This window comes from Anguilla rostrata, chromosome 7 (assembly GCF_018555375.3).
Source record: "Anguilla rostrata isolate EN2019 chromosome 7, ASM1855537v3, whole genome shotgun sequence".
NCBI lineage: Eukaryota > Metazoa > Chordata > Actinopteri > Anguilliformes > Anguillidae > Anguilla > Anguilla rostrata.
This window is the reverse complement of record NC_057939.1, coordinates 56,094,010-56,112,723: the sequence shown is the minus strand read 5'-3', so window position 1 is coordinate 56,112,723 and position 18,714 is coordinate 56,094,010. Positions and strand designations below refer to the sequence as shown.

General features: G+C 44.9%; 1 protein-coding gene across 2 annotated transcripts; it reads left to right on the top strand.

Annotated features, from left to right (window-relative positions):
- The first annotated feature begins 1,381 nt into the window (after positions 1-1,381).
- On the top strand, positions 1,382-18,196 carry LOC135260133 (uncharacterized). 2 transcript variants are annotated; one of them, XM_064345340.1, is made up of 9 exons: positions 1,382-1,535; positions 1,897-2,256; positions 3,889-3,921; positions 4,554-4,633; positions 4,898-5,000; positions 5,205-5,309; positions 6,619-6,798; positions 8,020-8,131; positions 17,295-18,196. In XM_064345340.1, the coding sequence occupies exons 1-8, from the start codon at positions 1,496-1,498 to the stop codon at positions 8,094-8,096; spliced, it is 978 nt and encodes a 325-aa protein (XP_064201410.1). In that variant the 5' UTR covers positions 1,382-1,495; the 3' UTR covers positions 8,097-8,131; positions 17,295-18,196. The 2 variants fall into 2 exon arrangements, with proteins under 2 accessions (XP_064201410.1, XP_064201409.1); XM_064345339.1 differs by having other exon boundaries at positions 5,202-5,309.
- The last annotated feature ends 518 nt before the right edge of the window (positions 18,197-18,714 follow it).

Genomic DNA, 18,714 nt, shown 5'->3' with positions numbered 1-18,714 from the left:
GTTTTTGGTCGGGGTTCCCGGTTTACTGTCACTGAACTGTCATCCGTGTGCTGGTAAATGTGATGATGCGCTAAGATGGAGAAAAAAGCTTTTGCTGTGACTTAGAGTTGCTATGAAAAATAAAGAACGTTACACAACTGAATGTTTCCATAACAGGCAGCGACCTCGCGCATCTCCCAACTGTCCTGTGCAGCAGGGGCTAAAGGCTGTTCATTTTCCTGAGCTCTGTCTCCACCTAGTGGCTGAAAAGGAGAACACCTTTGTGACTGAAAGTCACACAGAGCAGTAGGCTGTACAGTCCAGGCCTCACTAGCGCATTACATAACATTTCTGGCATTTAGCAGAAGCTCTTAAACAGAGCGGCTTGCACAGGCATTTTTACACAAAATTAATTCATACAGCCTGATATTTACTGAAGCACTTCGGGTTGAGCACCTTGTTAGAGGGCGGTGTCCTACCTGGGAATTGAGTGTGCCACATTTTGGTTTCAAGCCCAAGTTCCTAAACATTACACTACAGTGTCGCACAATGCCTAACACATGTAAAAGAGAGAGAGAGAGAGAAAAAAGGCTTAGCGGGTTATGTAACTGGTGGACAGAGGCCCAAACATGGTCAAACGGAGACTAGTGTTCTTAGCATTTTTGACCCTGTGATTATTGAGAAGAATGTGATGTTTATTAGTATCTAACAAATATCGTCATTATATCCAGGTCAACAGGTCAACAGGACCACAGTGTCAGCATACCGCACCTCTCATGAAAGACAGAAAAAAAAGTCATAGCTGTGCATATTGTAACAAGGCATCTTAACTTGTTAGAAACATGCACTGCATAATCCTATTAATTCACTGCGCTATAAATCGTATGTAGAACAGGTTAAAAACAACCCCTCTGCACCATTTTAAAATCATATCTGGCCCTGAGGGAGAAGCAGTTGAAGAACCCGGCAATAAAACATAATGATACAGCACCAGGTACTACAGGAGTGACAGCACTGTGTTTCCATCGGCTATTTCGCCCAGCCCCCCCGTGCCACCCGGGCCCCAGTGTGCCAATAGCTTCATATTCCTCCCTTGATCATTAGGTAGTGTATGCTGGCATGGGGTAAGACTCAAACCAGCAAGACGCCCACTTTACATCTAAAATACACGATATACATGATAAAGATTTGATACTGAGCTGTAAAAACAGCTCCTCAGAATCTTAGTTTTTTCTCTGATTGAATGTGCCTGGCCCTGTTCTCTAATCGGTGTGATACATAGCAGCTCCTTATGCTGTTTTACTCGTTTGGAGGAGGGAGGAAGAAAAAACTTTCAAACAGACGGTGAAGGCAGGTCTGTGCGTAGCACTTCCTGTCTGTGCAGGGCCAGGATGCTGAGGTTAGGGCGCTGTGAGCTCAGAGCTGTGTGACAAGCAGCCACTGCCTCAGAGAGTCGCTTTCCGTCTCAGACCCCGCCACTCCGCGTTCGCCTCCGCCAGGTGTGGCACAGCAAACCATGAACTCTCCAGTCGCTTATTTCACCGTCTATATTCTGGGTAAGTTATCATTAATATGTAAATTTTCTGTTCCAACTTTGCTTGGATGATTACCCAGTAGTGAATATTAAAATTAAAAGGCGTAAAGTTTATTAATGTTTGTACCTTTGTATAGCAGTTCAATTACTGAGGTTTACCTAATAAAATGTGGTTTAATATTTTATATTATGTTTGACTACATGTGAGAGACAGATTATTTAGGTTAATATCCAGGCTGTAGAGCTTAAATTTTAAATGTGGTGGGAAATAGGCCTACTTTTAAACTTTCTTTCTGCATGTGAATTCTGCACGAGAATAAGCCAGACATTTTAAAAAATGTATGTGTTCAAAATTACTTTTTAAAAACTTTCTCTCTCCAAAGGTGTACAGCTGGTTTCTGCAGCATATCCTAATGGGTCTGCAGCCTCGGTCACAAACACACAGCAGCCTAACAGCTCAGAAACCTGGGCACTGTCCAGCGCCCCGCCCGCTACAGGCTCCAGCCTGACCTCGGGCCAGAGCGCGCTGTTCAATGGCACACAAGATGGAAGCAACCTCACAACCACGAGTATGGGCGGCTTCAACGACACAGAAGGCGGTGATGGCAACACGACTGTGGAAACGAGCTCTCCGAACGACGGCATGCGGAAACCAGCAACGAGTCAGCCCAAAGGCGAGGATACCCCTGCCGTAACCACGGAGGGCAAGGCCACAGCAACGGCAAAATCCAGCTCAACTACAGGTGAGGGCCATGCCGGGGAAGAGGGCGTTCTTATGGTGAAAAGCTCTTAGTGCTGTGCCATTAGAATGGGAGCTTCTGCGCCTGTTAAATCTGAGGGAAACAAGTCGTTGGATGGATCCCTTACAGAGCTATTCCAAATGAGCCATTTTTGTATGTAGCTTTCCAACTGCTGTATGATTAACAGTAGTGGAGACTCCCCAAGTAATGGTTAAGTACTGTGAGTTTGTAAGGCATGAGGATGGCACTGCACAGTGGGCCACTTGGACACACAAAGGCATCCATGCTTTGATTACTGCATTGGAAAGAGGTGGAATTAGCATCAGAGTAAAGCTCAGGTGTCCGTCTGGGAGTGGAGATACTTTATTATTTTCAGACCAGGGGATACCCCCTTATTCTCTCTCTGAGCAGCAAATTCAGACCTGGGGATTTCCGGCACATGAACCCTCTCTATGCCTGATCTGAGAGTCAGGGGGTGTAGAAGTGTTTGCAAGCAGCTCGACCCTTAGCTGGGCTGGCGTGAGCAGAAGCAGAAATTAGACGTAAAACTGCTTAGCCCTGCAACGCAATTCAGCGGGGAACCACACAATGTCCAAAACACCATGAAAAGAACAGAGAAGTTAACAGCTACAGTATGACACAGGGAGACACCATCACACAGTCACCCAGTCACTCTGTCACACACTCACACACTCACACAGTCACACCCAAACTAGCACTCTTTCCAAAAGATCTGCCATGACTTCCCTGCTGTACTGAGCTCTCAGTGTGTGCTTGACATAAACTCTAACCCTGTACTGGACAGGAACAAAGTATATTTCAATACTGGTTAATTATTTCTGGAATTAAACAACCATACTGTACATATGGCTGTCATATAAATAATTATTTGGCAAAATATCAATGGGGAATAGAACTCAAATTGTGCTCAGTTCAGGTGGTGTTCCATCACAGTGATAATCTATGATAATCTGGTTCAAGCTCTATTTTGATTTCTCGACATGAAGACTACGCATTTGTACGCAGTCTGAAACTCAGAGAAATACTGTATAATAGTCTCAGATTTACGCGCTTGTTGCTTTTATAACTAACAGAACAACATGCCTTGTTGCCTTTGTCTTGCGTGTGATACCATTTCCTGTACACTCGCCACAATATGATGTGTCAGTTGTGTCACCACCACTTTTACAGCATGGAGAGAGACAGAGCTGAAGCTACTGCACATGTGCTGTCTGAAATGAGTGTAACGACTGAGCACACACACTGTGCACACACACACACACACACACACACACAAGAAAACCCTTCTAACGATTCCTCGCTGTGATAAAGTATCTTCTACAGAAGCTACTGTGGTTTATTTCTTATTCGTGTCAAAGTGTCTGTAATGCCTTTAGACACTCAGAATATACCCATTGCTGTATTGCCGTTTGTACAGTATTTGCTTTGAATCGTACAACAGTAAATGTATTTCATTGCACACAGGAGACGGTGTAGTGAATTGAGGAATGCTAATACATTGAGCTTAGCTAATGCATCTTACTTTTAGATATTTTTTTGCATAATAACAAATGTCAAAACGGAGAGGCAGTGTGTGTCCTTTTTTATCTGAGCCTTGTTGCTGTTCTGTTTCAGTGGCGAAAACAGCAGCTGTGAATGTAGGCTCGGGTGAGTATGCATTTGGCTTCACAGCTCAAGTGATGTCGCCATGTCAAACCCCAACCCCTAGAATGTTGTGCAGCTCGCCGTGAGTCATGAAATAGCCCACAGCAAGGTCTGTTTGGAGCTCCGCATGCATACAATAGGTGATAGAAACTGAAAAACTACCTTTAACCTCTGAAATGCAGTTCTTATTTGTGACTTGTGCATATGCATATTGTGATTTAAATATTCAATAACAATTTAAAAAACAAGCTGCTATAGATTCTTGTGTGTCATATACTGACCAATTCCAGGTGTAACCAATTTTTGGCCAAAGCCATAGACATATAATTCTCCTACCTGTGCCCATTCTGTAAGTCAGTGCCGTGTTACCTGCATGCCTGGTCATTACACATGTGCCACTGTGTCACTGTTCCAATAACCCCTAATATCCAGCTGACCTCTTAGTACCTCCCATAAGTCCTGATCAGCCCTGCTGCCCAGCATGTACCCCCTGCAGTATATCACCATTTAATGAAAACAGACACGTCTGACGCTACCGTAGTTCATTCCTAAATCAATCGTCGCTGATGAAAGTGAACTTCTGAAACATATTCCTTCTTAAGCCTTCGGACTGACTGCGTTTTTCTTTTCTGTAGGATATGTCCTATTGGTCCTCCTTATATTAGTCATTATATGTTTTCTGGTTGTCATTTACTTCCTGCACAAGAAATCAAAGGTGAGTGTCTTTGTCGCTGTGATACTGTAGGTTATCGGGGACATAACTCTTATATTGTGTCATAGATATACAATTTTCTGTGGATAGGTGCAAGCCTATAAAAATGTGCCCCCTTATGGTGTATAATATTTTGTCAGCTAATGGGCTGCAGTATTTAAATGTGCCCTTTGTGATATGACTGGTCCAACAGGGACAGAAGTCTGGTTGATTAATAATGCAGATGTTCACATTGCCTCTGTCTGTCTCTCCGTGTGTGAATCCCAGCGGTACTCCTTTGACCTGCACCACAAGGTGGGCGAGGAGGCCAGCATTCCCCTGAACACGGTGGACCAGGAGGGGTCCTTCCAGCCCACGGGCACTAAGGAAGGTGACTGCAGACTCAGCCCTGGCGCTTGTGTGTCACATCCCGCCAAAACTATGAGAGGAAATACGCTGGTGCAGCATTAGGAGATATTAAACATCTCTGATCTCAGATTATCCACTGAATGAAAGTGAATGAATGAAACAATAGGGCACTTGCATTATGAGGTGATTGTATGTCCTTCAATAAGCACATGTTGTTTCAAAGCAGATGATCTAGCTCAGCCAGTGGAAGAGGAGAACATCCCAAACAGCATCACTGTGGGCCTGACAGCCAACGGGCCTTCATCAGAGCCTGAACCCGGCAGTGACCACGGTACTGATAACAAAACCTGAGAACCAATCAATTTTATTTCTCCCTATGGTAACTTTGAGCGGGCTGAGAGACTACATTAAACACTGATCTCCCACTGATCTTCGAGCTCACAAAACTGTCCCTCTGTGTGGCACGTCGTGAGCCAGTGTTGAAATCACGGTTAAAACGACACGGCTGAACAGGAAATGACTGTTTTTGTGGTCAGTGACAAGCTTACCACCCAGCAGGCCACAGTCTCTCCCCACGCTGGGGGCACTAACAGCTTTCAGCCAGCACACCCTGCTGAGTAAAATATGGACTGAAAAGGATCTGGCCATGGCATACCAGTGGATAATTATAGTGTCCATGTAATCAAACATTACGTGAACATTCCACTCATCTACTTTTCAAACTTCAACAGAGTCTCGTGTCTAAATTTCTGAAGGTTCTGGCTATTTTCCAGAGAGAGGCTTCCTCAGAACAGTTCAGTGTGTTGCAATAATAAACCTTAGGTCTGATTCTACTATGTCTTTTTCTCGTATCAGAATGAATGTTTTGAACGTTTTAAAATTGCATTACATTTCTGTGCACAAGTCCTTATATTTAAACATGTTTATACTTCTTAAAAAATATAGATAGATATATAGAAAGGCATTTAATGTATGTTTGTAAGCATGACAGATTAGGTCAGAATTGTCTTAGACGGAGAGGAAAGTTTGAGCAACCGTAGAGCGAGCAACACTGGTTTGTCTTAAATTGCACCATTAAAGTTGCAACCAAAGAAACAACCATGTGCATATAACATAATTTCCCTAGTTTTACAGTTCAGAAATACCCCAGGCTATTAGCTTCTTAGAATGACGTGGTGGATGGCAAAATTCAGCCATCTGTAAAATCTGGACTATGAAAAAAAACATAGTTCAGTTGTTTAGTCTTTCTACTCTAAACTGTACAAAACTAAACTAGTTTTAGCAAATAATACCTAAAACAAAAACAACAGCAAAATGCACTCAATTGATGTGAAGTTAACTGCACTTGCAGGATATTGAGGGAAGCTGTCGTTTGTTATTTTGCAGCAGTACTGAGGTCCACCACTTGAGGGAAATGCTCGCTAAGAGAATGACAAACATTTGATGGGAACAAGTGAAGCAACTCTCACTTCTTTTAGTGCGCAAATTTTCACAGGAGATTCTGAAGTCTCAAAAAATGCCCTAAATTTTATTTACATATTTCCGCTGGTCCTGAATGCCATTGCACATTTAGCGTGAGTTTCCTTTGTTTGTTTTACGTTTATTTTATCATTTACTTTTATTTTATTTTGTTTTATTAGATGAGGGAAGCCTTGAGAAGGCGCCCAGCGAGGACAGTTTCGGCTCTCAGGCCCCCCTGAGCCCCAAAGATGAGCCTTTCACCCTGGATCTCAACGACCTCAACCTCAACCCCTCCACCCACACCTCCGTGGAGTCTCTGGGGGAGCCGAATAATGAGAACAACAACGCGGGCAGCGGGGGTATGTAGCGCGGGGGTCTGTAGTGCGGGGGGTCTGTAGTGGGGGTCTGTAGCGCCGGTGGCCTTTCCTTTATCGCGCTGAAGCGTTTACTGGCTGGTGGACGGGTGCTGGGATTTGCAGAAGCTGGGGTTTATATTTATAGGTCATGCTCTGTGTGTCTCTGTGGCAACCTATGGCTGGTTTATAGTCCCCTTGCTTCTGAAGTATAACTAAACACAGCAGGGACAGAGGGGAAGGTGGGCCAGAGTTTTAATGCAGTTTTATTTTTACATGTATTTTCCTGCTTTAGAGCCTTTAAGCGTTAGGATTCCTGTGGTGATAGTTATTCTTTTCTCGGTTAATAATCAGCCATATATCAACACTCAGAACCATACCCCTAAGACCTCATAAAACAACATGACAAACCAGTATGCAATATTTCTCATACACTATAGCCTACATTTGTTTAAAAATAAGGATGTGTGACTGTGGTTTAATAATGAGCCCTTGAAGCCTGTGGTCTGTGAATGTGTTGCATGCAGATAATGTAGGTCTGCACTGGTCCGAGACATGAAATGTTATTAAGTTTTTTATACTTCAGCCTGCGATGGGTTTTTTATTTCCTGCACATGAGTCAGAATTGTCTGTTAAATGTTTAGGGTGGTTTTGTATATTTACGTGTACTCCTTGGATAAGGTTGAAGGTGTACTCACTGTTGTGAAGTTTATATGAAGCTTCAGGAGGGAAGCATTGCTTTCCATGCTGTTGAATATGACACAGGAGGAGCTGGCTGCAGATGTGCATGCTTGCCATAGTTTTCACCGAAAAGGATCGCCCCATTGATGAAACAGCAAGCTGATGAAAGAGACAGAGTGTTTTTGTCATGGTTCTGAGAAACATGGAATGGCTAGTGTTAGCTGACAGGGGTGTTTTTGGGTGGCACCCCTCTACCCCCATGCTCATAGCGTGACCCTCCCTTCCTGCTCTGTGTCTACCAGCTGTCTCCAAAATGGTCGCTACTGTTAAAATTACTCTATGACCGTTACCTCGTTTGATGCAGGTCTGATACTGAGATCAAATTAAATTGTGACCCAAAAGACATCATTGCCCACAATGCTTTTTGCTTTGTGACAGAAAGGTTGCCTCCATAAAACCACGCCTTAAAAATGTTTGGTGTTAAATCTGTGAAGTTTTGGTGGTATGGATTGGTACATTCTCTTGATTGGCCCCCCTCCCTCACAGACACCCCCGGACAGGATTCTGCCCAGGCCGACCTGAACCAGGACGTGGCTGAGACTCACCTGGATGAGACTGCATGAGCCGGGTCACCTGACCTGGGCCTCCCCCCAATGTGGTGAGCTTGGCACAGAGAACCGAACTGTGTGATCAGTCACATGACTCTGGAATCAGAAATGGAGAGTGTGTCACAAGTTTAGTTTAGTTTATTTGACAAAATTAAAACACATGTATCAAAAGACTTGCATGTGAAGAAATTGTCAAGGATAACACAAAAAAGTCCTGGACTTATTTCCATCGTGGTCCTTGATGTTCCATTGATGTGATTGGATGAGAGTAGACAGTAGCCTTCTCGAGGACACAAGAGCAGTATCACACATACTGTACTTCATCACTAAATCTTCACACATTAATGAGAAACAAACTATCGAGAAAATAAAAAATGTCCATGTGTTATTATTATGATTAATATCTAGTGTCAAATTACTTTTCTCAGTGCTTGTAATGTACACGCATGATATGGGCCAGTCCAGGTTCATTTGTAATTACAATTAATTTGGACAAAACGAGGCTAAACAGAAGATTATCTAAAAAAGATTTTTTTTTTTTTAAAGAATCAGAGCCAGAACAATGTTTAGCGTTCCTGAGTGATGTTCCGGAGTGATGTTCCTCAGGAGGTCCCCTTGGTGGTGGTGTGAGAGCGGGCAGGATGTTCGCCTCACACCTGCGTCCCGGTTTTAGACAACGCGAGGAAAGCCGCTTTTGGTGGATTTCGCGGTGCTCTGAGCGGCCGATGATAGCTCCTGATCCCGCCGCAGCGCGGAGAGGCCCTCAGCGTGTCTGTTTGAACAAAGCCTCGCTGAAACCCTCTGAGTCGCCCGCCCGTCGCCGGGGTTCATCGTGTCGACGGCTGCGTCTCTGCTCTGTGAAACTATCATGTTTACATTGCTTGATTTTATTATTACTTTTATTATTTAATTGGAAGGCACATCTTAATCAGAGCAAGGTGCAGAGGCTTAAGTACCAGATATGAGCTCCCAGCGTTGCCCTTTCAATGTTGAAAAAAAAGTACACGCACACACACACACACACACTCAGATACACACTCAGACACACACACACACAAACAAAAACACACACACACTTGCACACACACAGAAGGAGGCCAGTGATGGACTGGAATGTGCCCAGTCTGTTTGCGATGGCTTCTCAGATCCCTGAGATAGCCGTCTTCTCGTTGTGTAGAGTTTAGAGGGTCTCCTTTCAGCAGGTCACTATACCTACACACACTGACACAAAAAGGCAAAACTCTTTCCAAACAGGAAATGGCTGACAAAAGTGTGTAGGAGGGCAAAAAATGAATTAATGGGTGTTTTTTCTTTAATTCTGGCCATTTTCTTAGAATCCTTATTTTTTCGCTACATCTTTTATATATTTTTAAAAATAGTTTGCTGCTTGTTGACTCAGGTTTTTGACAAGGGGTTGATTTTGCTGACTCATTTATTTCCTGTGGCTGGCAGGGGGGGAGAAATCGTTTAATGGCCCAATGTGTCTATCTTTAAAAAGAGGCGTTTTTCCTGTTGGGGGGGTGGGCTTATGTGGGGAGGAGCCAGCCACCGCTGGGTCTTTCATCTTTTTAATCATCAGCTATCCAGTGCAAGTTAAAACAATGCGCTACTGTTGCTGGATCAAACTGAGCAGCTTCAGGTTTACATGCAGAAGCAAACAGGAGCTACCCAGCATGCATCACAAACAATATAATCAAACTAACTGGCAATGTTTTTATAAAGTTCATTAATATCTAAGTAGTAAACTTTCCCCTACTGTGACTATGACTGTCCCACACCAGTCTGTGACATCGATGCAGCAAAATAAAATTAGGGCAGGTAGACTAGAAGAGTCAATAAAGCTATTACATTATTAATCATATTACCACTGTGAGTCACAGAGGAAATTTAGATTTTGCCATTAATATATAATTTGAAACGTATGCAAAAATGTATTCAATTCAAATACAAAACAGAAATAAACTCAAGAAAGGGACCGTATCCTTGTTACTTGGCTTTTGCCGAATTGAGCAGATGCTGGAAGATGAACTTGAAAGGCTGGTGTGCTCCCATTGATAACGGACATGACCCAACGTCCCATTACAGAGCGTAATCAGACGTGACCCAACGTCCCATTACAGAGCGTAATCAGACGTGACCCTGGCCGTATTATTTCCAGTGTGGATATGCTTTCATGCTCTCCTGCCAGTGCTGTGAGGACCGGCTTCCCCTGACATTATTAGAAGATTGTCCTCATAAATATGTCTGAAATAATGACTGCCGTGTGGTCTTTGCCTGGAGAACTGCTCACCCAGGTGGGGGGGATGGGGGGGGTGGGATGGGTGGGAGTGACAGTGCTGTAATTAAAGAGCATTTTATTGCCGAACCAGTTGTTCATTTAGAGAAACCAGTCGCTTCTCATGGAAGTATGTCCAGGTTCAGAGGCTAGGCAGGAGATAGAAAAGACTAAATATCTGTTTCACGAGGGTCGTGCACTAAAGGAGGATGTGTGCTCATCAAAGCATGAATCTGACATTGGACAGAAGTGCTTTGTCATTAAAACTGAAGTGTTTTTGAAGTGAAATATTCATGCCAGTAGCTGAGTCCCTGGCTGTTAGGTTTAAGCACACATGCATTGGGGCAGACATTAGTTTTACTAATGACATTCATCTGGATCATGTTTATTGTTGTGATTAGTGGGAAAATGGAATTTATATTTCAGGAATATATGGCTAAAATATTTTTGTTTATTTCACATTAGAAAAGAGAAGGCTTGAGTCTTGCTTGATAATTATGGTTCAGCGAAGTGGGCAGTGTTTCCTGAAAGGTTTTTAGTGTTTAATGAGGCTGTGTGTATCCTGTGCAGTTTCACAGTTTGATGTGGCCGGGGTGGGCGGGAGGCGGGGGGGGGGGGGGGTTTGTTTATGCTTTTCCGGTATCCCGGGGAGATGCAGGTCAGATGGCTGCTGACACAGCAGGTGGTGCTTTAGCCGCAGGAGCCCCTAGTAAAGACCCTATCACACCTGGAGCAAACGCCCCTTTACCTGCAGCACACGCTGTATGTGCTCCAGCTCAGCCTGGTCTCTGTGACTGCGCTGCAGCTCAGCCTGGTCTCTGCAACTGTGCTGAACACTGTGCTCCAGTCTGGTCTCTGTGACTGTGCTGCAGCCTGGCCTGGTCTCTGTGACTGTGCTCCAGCTCAGCCTGGTCTCTGTGACTGTGCTGCAGCTCGGCCTGGTCTCTGTGACTGTGCTGCAGCTTGGCCTGGTCTCTGTGACTGTGCTGCAGCTCAGCCTGGTCTCTGTGACTGTGCTGCAGCTTGGCCTGGTCTCTGTGACTGTGCTGCAGCTCAGCCTGGTCTCTGTGACTGTGCTGAACACTGTGCTTCAGTCTGGTCTCTGTGACTGTGCTGCAGCAGCTGGGGTTTCCCTGTAAATCTTTTCACACGTTCTTTGTTTTGCTCTATTTTTACCAGAGTGTGTTTGGCGGGCAGGAGGGTAGCGCAGTAGGACAGGCTGCAGTGCTGGGCGGGAGGGAGGGTGACGCAGTAGGACAGGCTGCGTGCTGGGCGGAGGAGGGTGACGCATAGGACAGGCTGCAGTGCTGGGCGGGAGGGAGGGTGACGCAGTAGGACAGGCTGCAGTGCTGGGCGGGAGGGAGGGTGACGCAGTAGGACAGGCTGCAGTGCTGGGCGGGAGGGAGGGTGACGCAGTAGGACAGGCTGCAGTGCTGGGCGGGAGGGAGGGTGACGCAGTAGGACAGGCCGCAGTGCTGGGCGGGAGGGAGGGTGACGCAGTAGGACAGGCTGCAGTGCTGGGCGGGAGGGAGGGTGACGCAGTAGGACAGGCCGATGGCTCAGGCGCGTATCAGATCCGGTTGGGAGGCAGAAAGTGGGGCCTTTTCTTTAATTGCCCTTCAGCTGTTGATGCTGTTTTTTTAATGTGCGCAGCTGGGCCACCTTCACTGTCCCGAGCTCTTTGGAAAGACCTTTCACCCCATTTAATGAGCACGGGTGGATGAGTTCAGATGGGTTATGTGCAAGGCTGTCATTTTACTATCAAGCAGCTCACTTATCTTAATGGTGCAGAGATGCCTGTGCCGTCTCATATAGAAACCTGAAATCTGAGCAGGAAAAACACCAAGGCTTTCTTCCCCTCTCTCCAAAACACGCGTTGCAGAGATAAATAGGCTTACGTGTGATTGATAATCCAGTCATATATCTTTTCAACCAGTGAGACTGCCTATTAAATTGCTCGTACAAAAATTGCTGGGCAAAAAAATTTAATGAATTAAATTAAATTATGACCAAATCCCCAAGATATCATAATGGATGTGGATACTCTATACAGTATTTAACCATTATTAATAATGACCATTACATTGTAAAAACACCACAAATTACAAATAAAAGTAAATGTTAAAGCTGCAGTAAAGTTTTAATGTGCCTTTTGTAAATGAACTCCCCGTTTGGAAAGGCTGAAGTCATTCAGTGGCTGGCTGGCTGTTGGCTGGGAAAGTCCATTGAGGAGAAAGCTGATAAAATCAGTCCAGCTCTCGGGCTCCAGTTTTATCAGATCGCTGCGTTTATGGCAGCGCACAGAGAGCTCCATTCTGCACTGAGCTGGAGAATGCTTTAACTAAGAACCAACATTTTTTACCGGATTACAAATAATAGTTTTGAACTATAGAATGAACACGATTAAGCCAGTGGAAAAAATATTGTATTACTTGTCCGTTTCCATGACTTATTGCATTTAGTGTGGTATATTTCATAGTGCCCCTGTTATTAAAATCCCTGTGCTAAAATTATAGTATTATGGGGGGGGGGGGGTCACAGGTATATGGACCAGTACAGACAGAGGGCAGAATCCCCCTCCAGTGATATTTCTGTGCAGTACGTCACAAGACATCGTTTAACATGGTTTCTGTTACTATTTGTAGATTCTCTCGATGTAGTTCTGTAGATTGTCTAATCCTGTGCATTACTGTGCAGAGCGGTGTGTGATGTCGTGAGCTGTGGCCAGTGTGTTTGAATCTGCGGTCATGCACAGGAAAAGTTCAGCTACCTGAAAATAAAACAGTATCAGTGCATTGAATAGTGCTGCGGGTCTTGTGGGCAGGAGCAGTGGCTCGTATACAGCACGATGACGTGGCATCCACAACAAACTTGACGACACCGTGTAGGAGCACAGAGTAAATGGCTGCATGTACTTTAAAAAGAAGCAATCAGATTTGCCCCAATTTTATTTGAGATAATTGCACAGCTCCCCCACCCCTCGCACTGGTGACATCACCCCCTGATTTTTGGAGTGTGAGAAAACTGAAAGTGCTGTTGTTTCACCCCTGGGGGGTGAATTCCATGCAGCTCATAGTAATGGGTTTGCGACCAATCCCCTGTTATTTGGTCATGCTTTGTCTGTTATAGATGCAGAGACCCTGACATAGAGTCTATCCCTGCATAGTGTCTGCGCATAGGGTCTGTCTCTGCATAGTGTCTGCGCATAGGGTCTGTCCCTGCATAGTGTCTGCGCATAGGGTCTGTCCCTGCATAGTGTCTGCGCATAGGGTCTGTCCCTGCATAGTGTCTGCGCATAGGGTCTGTCCCTGCATAGTGTCTGCGCATAGGGCATGTCCCTGCACATCTGCGCAGTCTCTTAGCAGCAGGGCTCGTGCCATAGAAGAGAAAACCTTCCGCCAGGTATCCCCACAGGTGTCAGCCCCCACTCCTCTACATGCAGACACAAACCGTTTCTTTCTTCTGATTCGGTCAAGTTATGGAGTACAGCAGAACTCCAGTCACCTTAAAAACAGATCAACGTGCCCGATGCATGCCAACCTTACAGAGGTCCCCGTTTTGGTGAAGACGAACTTGATAAAGTAGAAGTTTAGTGCTAGATAAACTGAACATTCCTAAAGGATATCATTATATAAATTTCTGACTTCAAAGCTAAAAGGATTTAGGTTTCAGAAATAATGGCTTTCCTGACCTGTGACCAGAGTGTACACAGAACAGTCCCAGTGAGGGAGGGGGGACTCTTTCCTGCTCCGGTCCCTTGACCTTCACTGACCCTCTGCAGAGGTGCTAAGTGAAAGGTCAGAGGTCAAACAATCTAATTAAAGGGCGCACAGCGTCCCGGTGTGGGAGGGGCTGTGTGTCCTGTGTCCCGGTCACCTTCCTAGCATTCCCGAGCTGTCCCAGAGCGTGTTCCTGCAGGGACAGGGCAGCCGGACCCCCCAGCCCAGGTGGAGCCCGCATTGCTAAACCTTTACGGCCGTCTGAGTCTGCAGCTTCCAGCCATAACCCTCCTCCATAGGCCCACCGCTTTCTACAGGCGGCCAAAAGAAATGCAATTGACTCATCGCTGAGGGCAAGTTTGAGTTTTCATCTTTAGTTTGCCAAGTTCTACTTTTGCAAAAAAAAAATTTTAATAACTTGATAAACTGTATTTGCGAAGACAAAAGAAGAGCTCACATTTGTTTGTGAGTCAGATTGAAGGTGCTGATTGAATCCAGCCAAACGTCCACGTTTTCGTTTTGACTTCGCAGAGCGTCTGAGAGGCCGGCCGGTTTCCTTTTGAGTCCCATTCCATTTTCGGCCCTTTATTTTGGCAGTTGACCCTGCGGGGGGGCACTGTGACCTCCGCGCTCTGCTATTGTTTTACTTCACAAAAGACCGCTACCCAACCCGTGGCCGCTGCACCCCCCCCCCCCCCCACAGACACAGCGGCGGTACGGCAGCTCCGCTTACCGTCTGAGATGCAGAGAAAGGATCAGGTCTGGCTTTGTGAGAGCCTGACTCCGGCAGGACATACGCGCTCTTCCTAACTCAATATCCGCAAAGCCACCGTCTCACCCATTCAAGGGAAAACCCGCTTTTTAACATCCAAGTATGGGGGTGTCTGTCAGATTCCCTGCCTGCCTGAAGGCTGGGGGGTGCATATTAATCAAAAGTAATAATGTGAGTAAATGTGATGTGTTTGTGTTGTGGCTGCCCATGATTGGTAGCTGTTTGATCCATGCTGGGTGTAGTTTTACAGAGGCCAGATGCGGTCGTTAGCCTTGTTGTTAATGCTGTTGTGGCGTGAGCGGGGTTGTTTTAAAGTACCTGTGCAGGTGGCCCTGTTCTCTGGGCTGTGCACTCCTCAGGTAGACGATGACAGATGTGAGCTCACCTGGTGACACTGCATCCAGGCGCTGATCCACATTCCATTGCTCAACCACATCTCTTCTAGTTTAGGGTCTAACCTTTCTGTGCAAAAGACTGTCTGTTTCTACATGAATTGTGTGCTATTTAAAAAAAAAAAAAGCAAATTAAAAATTGCCACGTTAGACTGAAATAGGCTAAGCTCGTATGATCCTAATTATAATAAAAATTACTTTTTATGAGTAGTACTACTACTGAATAAATTTTGCTTTCTGCAAGAGGGGAAATGCAGCTTTGAGAAACCCAATGTTCTAATTCACAATCACTTACATGCATATATTACAGTGATATTAAATGCATTGAAATGTATTCACCGTAATCCCTTTAGAGTAATAATGCTGTAGACGTCTGCGGGCCGCCTACCTTTGTCCGCAGCGAGATGAACACGTTCCTCTCCTCTGAGCACGGGAGGATGTTCAGGGAGAGTGCCGGGCGAAGGTCTGGTCTTAAGAGCTGCGCTGGGGTACTCGAGAAGAAGCGCTGCCAATTCCAAATGAGAGAAAAATAAATTTAGGGGGGAAAATGTGTACAGAGTGGTGTGATAAGGGATCAGGAGTTGGATTAATCAGTTTAATCTAGCCTTGGTGAGTACATGTTCTCTTATGAAAAGAAAATGTGTTCTTTTAAAGCAAACGGTAAATCTCATTGTGAAGAAGATTTCTATACACTGGTAATGTCACAATTCCATGGCTGCTCTTTATTGAACTGGAGGCCAAAAGATCTTCATCAAAGACAAAAACAAAATGGCTTTGTTAGGAGCAGAGCAGAGCTGTTCATTGGTTTGGGACCCCAGATAGGGTTCCAGTAAAGAATGCTGGAGACAGGATTAGTCTCACTGTTTTATCCATCCTCAGGAAATCCCCAGAGGAATGCCCTGTCTTTCAGCCGCCTGATCTCTGAGCAAACACGTTCAGGGACTGCAGGTAGCCACCGCACCTGTCCGCAGGTCCACTGGCCTTCACACAAGAGCCCCCAGAGTCTGTCCTTATCGCTGTAACTGTCTGTCTGTCCTTGATGACCTGCCAATATGCAGGTCTAGTCACTCAGTTTAGACATGGTAGTGGGGTGTCATCCTTACCTTTGCTCTTCCATACAGAGTCGTATTTGTGGCAACCCTGGACTGGATTTATGTGAGCTCATACATGAGTAAGCACTCTGCATGAGAAGGAAATTTAAAAAAAAACACACTTGAGCAATTTAACTGACAGTTGGCTGGGGTGCACAGCGCTGTTATTCTGCCAGTGAGAAGGTGAAGAATGATGCTGTTTTGACTAAGTTTAGCTCATGTGCTCTAGAACTGTGGAGTACTGCAACCTCACAGTGCTTACCTGGGTTGTAAAATAGTTGCCTGGTTGTTCACAGGAGCTTAGAGTAATGACTGTGATTGGATAATGGCCACTCGCAGATAATAGGGTTGCCATGCAATTACCCAATTGCACATTATGTTATTATATTCTTGCACCTGGCCCACCCCACATGTGCTGCACAGAGGCAAATTGCTGCCTTCTCTCCCAGCAGAAAGCAAGATGGCTGACAGGGCATCGTCTGTTTCTGTGGTGACTCATGCGTTTTAGGAGAGGGGGTGAGTTTTAGAACCGGGACACAAACTCCCACCGAGCGTCCCTGGGAAACAGACCTCCAGGGCCTGAGTTCCTGAACTCTAACGGCTCATCGTAAATCACACTATCAATGCTCTGAAGATCATATCAACTCGGTCATTTCACCTGGAAACAGATGTTCTGGAGTTCAAAGGTCGCTGTCAAGGATACATTTACCGGTAGATTACAGAGACCGTGCATCCGGCGTCTAGGAGACATAAAACCACATTTTATCCCCAGTGACAGCAGTGAGCGAACGCAGTATTTGGTTTTCATTTAGAACTAAACTGGCTGATTCTTATTTTGTGTCTAATTCAGTCTCGCTCCCTTACATTCACGAGCAGTGCAGTGTTCTGCAGCGTCCGGTGAAATATTAATTCATATTTCATATTCCTGGCATTATTTTAATGCTCCACTGTGTTCTGCTTTCAGCGTGAAGACGGGACGTCAGGATGGAGGAAGTACAGCAGAGTGACTGGGATCCCCATACCCCCTGTCCCATACCCTAATGTAGACCCGTACCATAATGTAGTCCCATACCCTAATGTAGTCCCATACCCTAATGTAGTCCTGTACCCTAATGTAGTCCTGTACCCTAATGTAGTCCCGTACCCTAATGTAGTCCCATACCCTAATGTAGTCCCATACCCTAATGTAGTCCCATACCCTAATGTAGTCCTGTACCCTGATGTAGTCCCACACCTGAATGAGGATTCTTAGCCACTGGCTCAAAATGTACAGTTTTGTTACCACTTTTACTTGCTTGCTGCAAATTGGCTTTCATTCGTATCGCTTGGCTTAGCTCTCATGTGCAGGTACCAGTCAGAGTTAAACTAAAACTCATCTTCCCTGTGGTCCCATTGTCCAGGTCCAGCACTAAGATGACTGTACTTACATTGTGAGTGTGATGGCAGGTTCAGACTATAGCTGTGCAGGGATACTAGATTTTAAAAATGCCTGGGGTGCTTAATTGAGCTTGTACAATCACTAACATGATACACTTCATTGTTTAAATATTCAGTGTACATGTAGAATGAATACCTTTGTGATGTGTATTTAGCAATGACTGTGTGTGTTTTTATAATTAGTAATAATTGTTATTATAGTTTCCGAGGTAGATAAGTTGTATTAATTATGGTTTTCTCAGTAGTAGTGAAACTTGAATTGTTATATGAGTGAAAGTAATAGTGATTTTCTATAACTTGTAAAATTAATCATACTGTAATTAAGTCTAAGTCTTTCTTTTTTTGTTAAACTGAATTGGATGTATACCATAAATGGAACTTGATCTGTGGAAATGTTTTATGCAATAAATTTCATGTTTCTCTTAAGAATTAAGTAGTCTGTCATGGTCTACAGTTTAAATGTAATGGATCAGTGTGGTGCTCTCAAGCTTTGTCACAAGCATTATTTGAATTGCAGTAGGAATGGCTAATTTAACCAGGAAATGCAGTACTGAAGCTTTGTTATTAGATAATCTTGCGTTTGGGTTGATCTAATGCAATCAGTGCTGGCACAGGGAACCTATTGTGTCAGCTCTGTTCACTGCCCCACTAAAGCAGATTAGCCTACGCTAGCAGAGCTCCCAGCCATTTCCATACTGAATCAGCACTGAGCAATCAGAAGACCTCAGGTACTTCCATCAACAAATGCTAATAGCTGCACAGCCTGTGGCTAATGCTAATGATAGCAGACATATAAGATCTGCGGTAAGCATGGGCTAGGCTAGCAGTTAGCTGCTGCTGGCTGTCGATCAAACAACATTCCTGTCAGAATTATCCTGCAGATCCTTTGAGAAGGAAAATGCAGTCATTGTTGCGGAAATGTCAGTTTGTTGGTACTGTTGAAATGC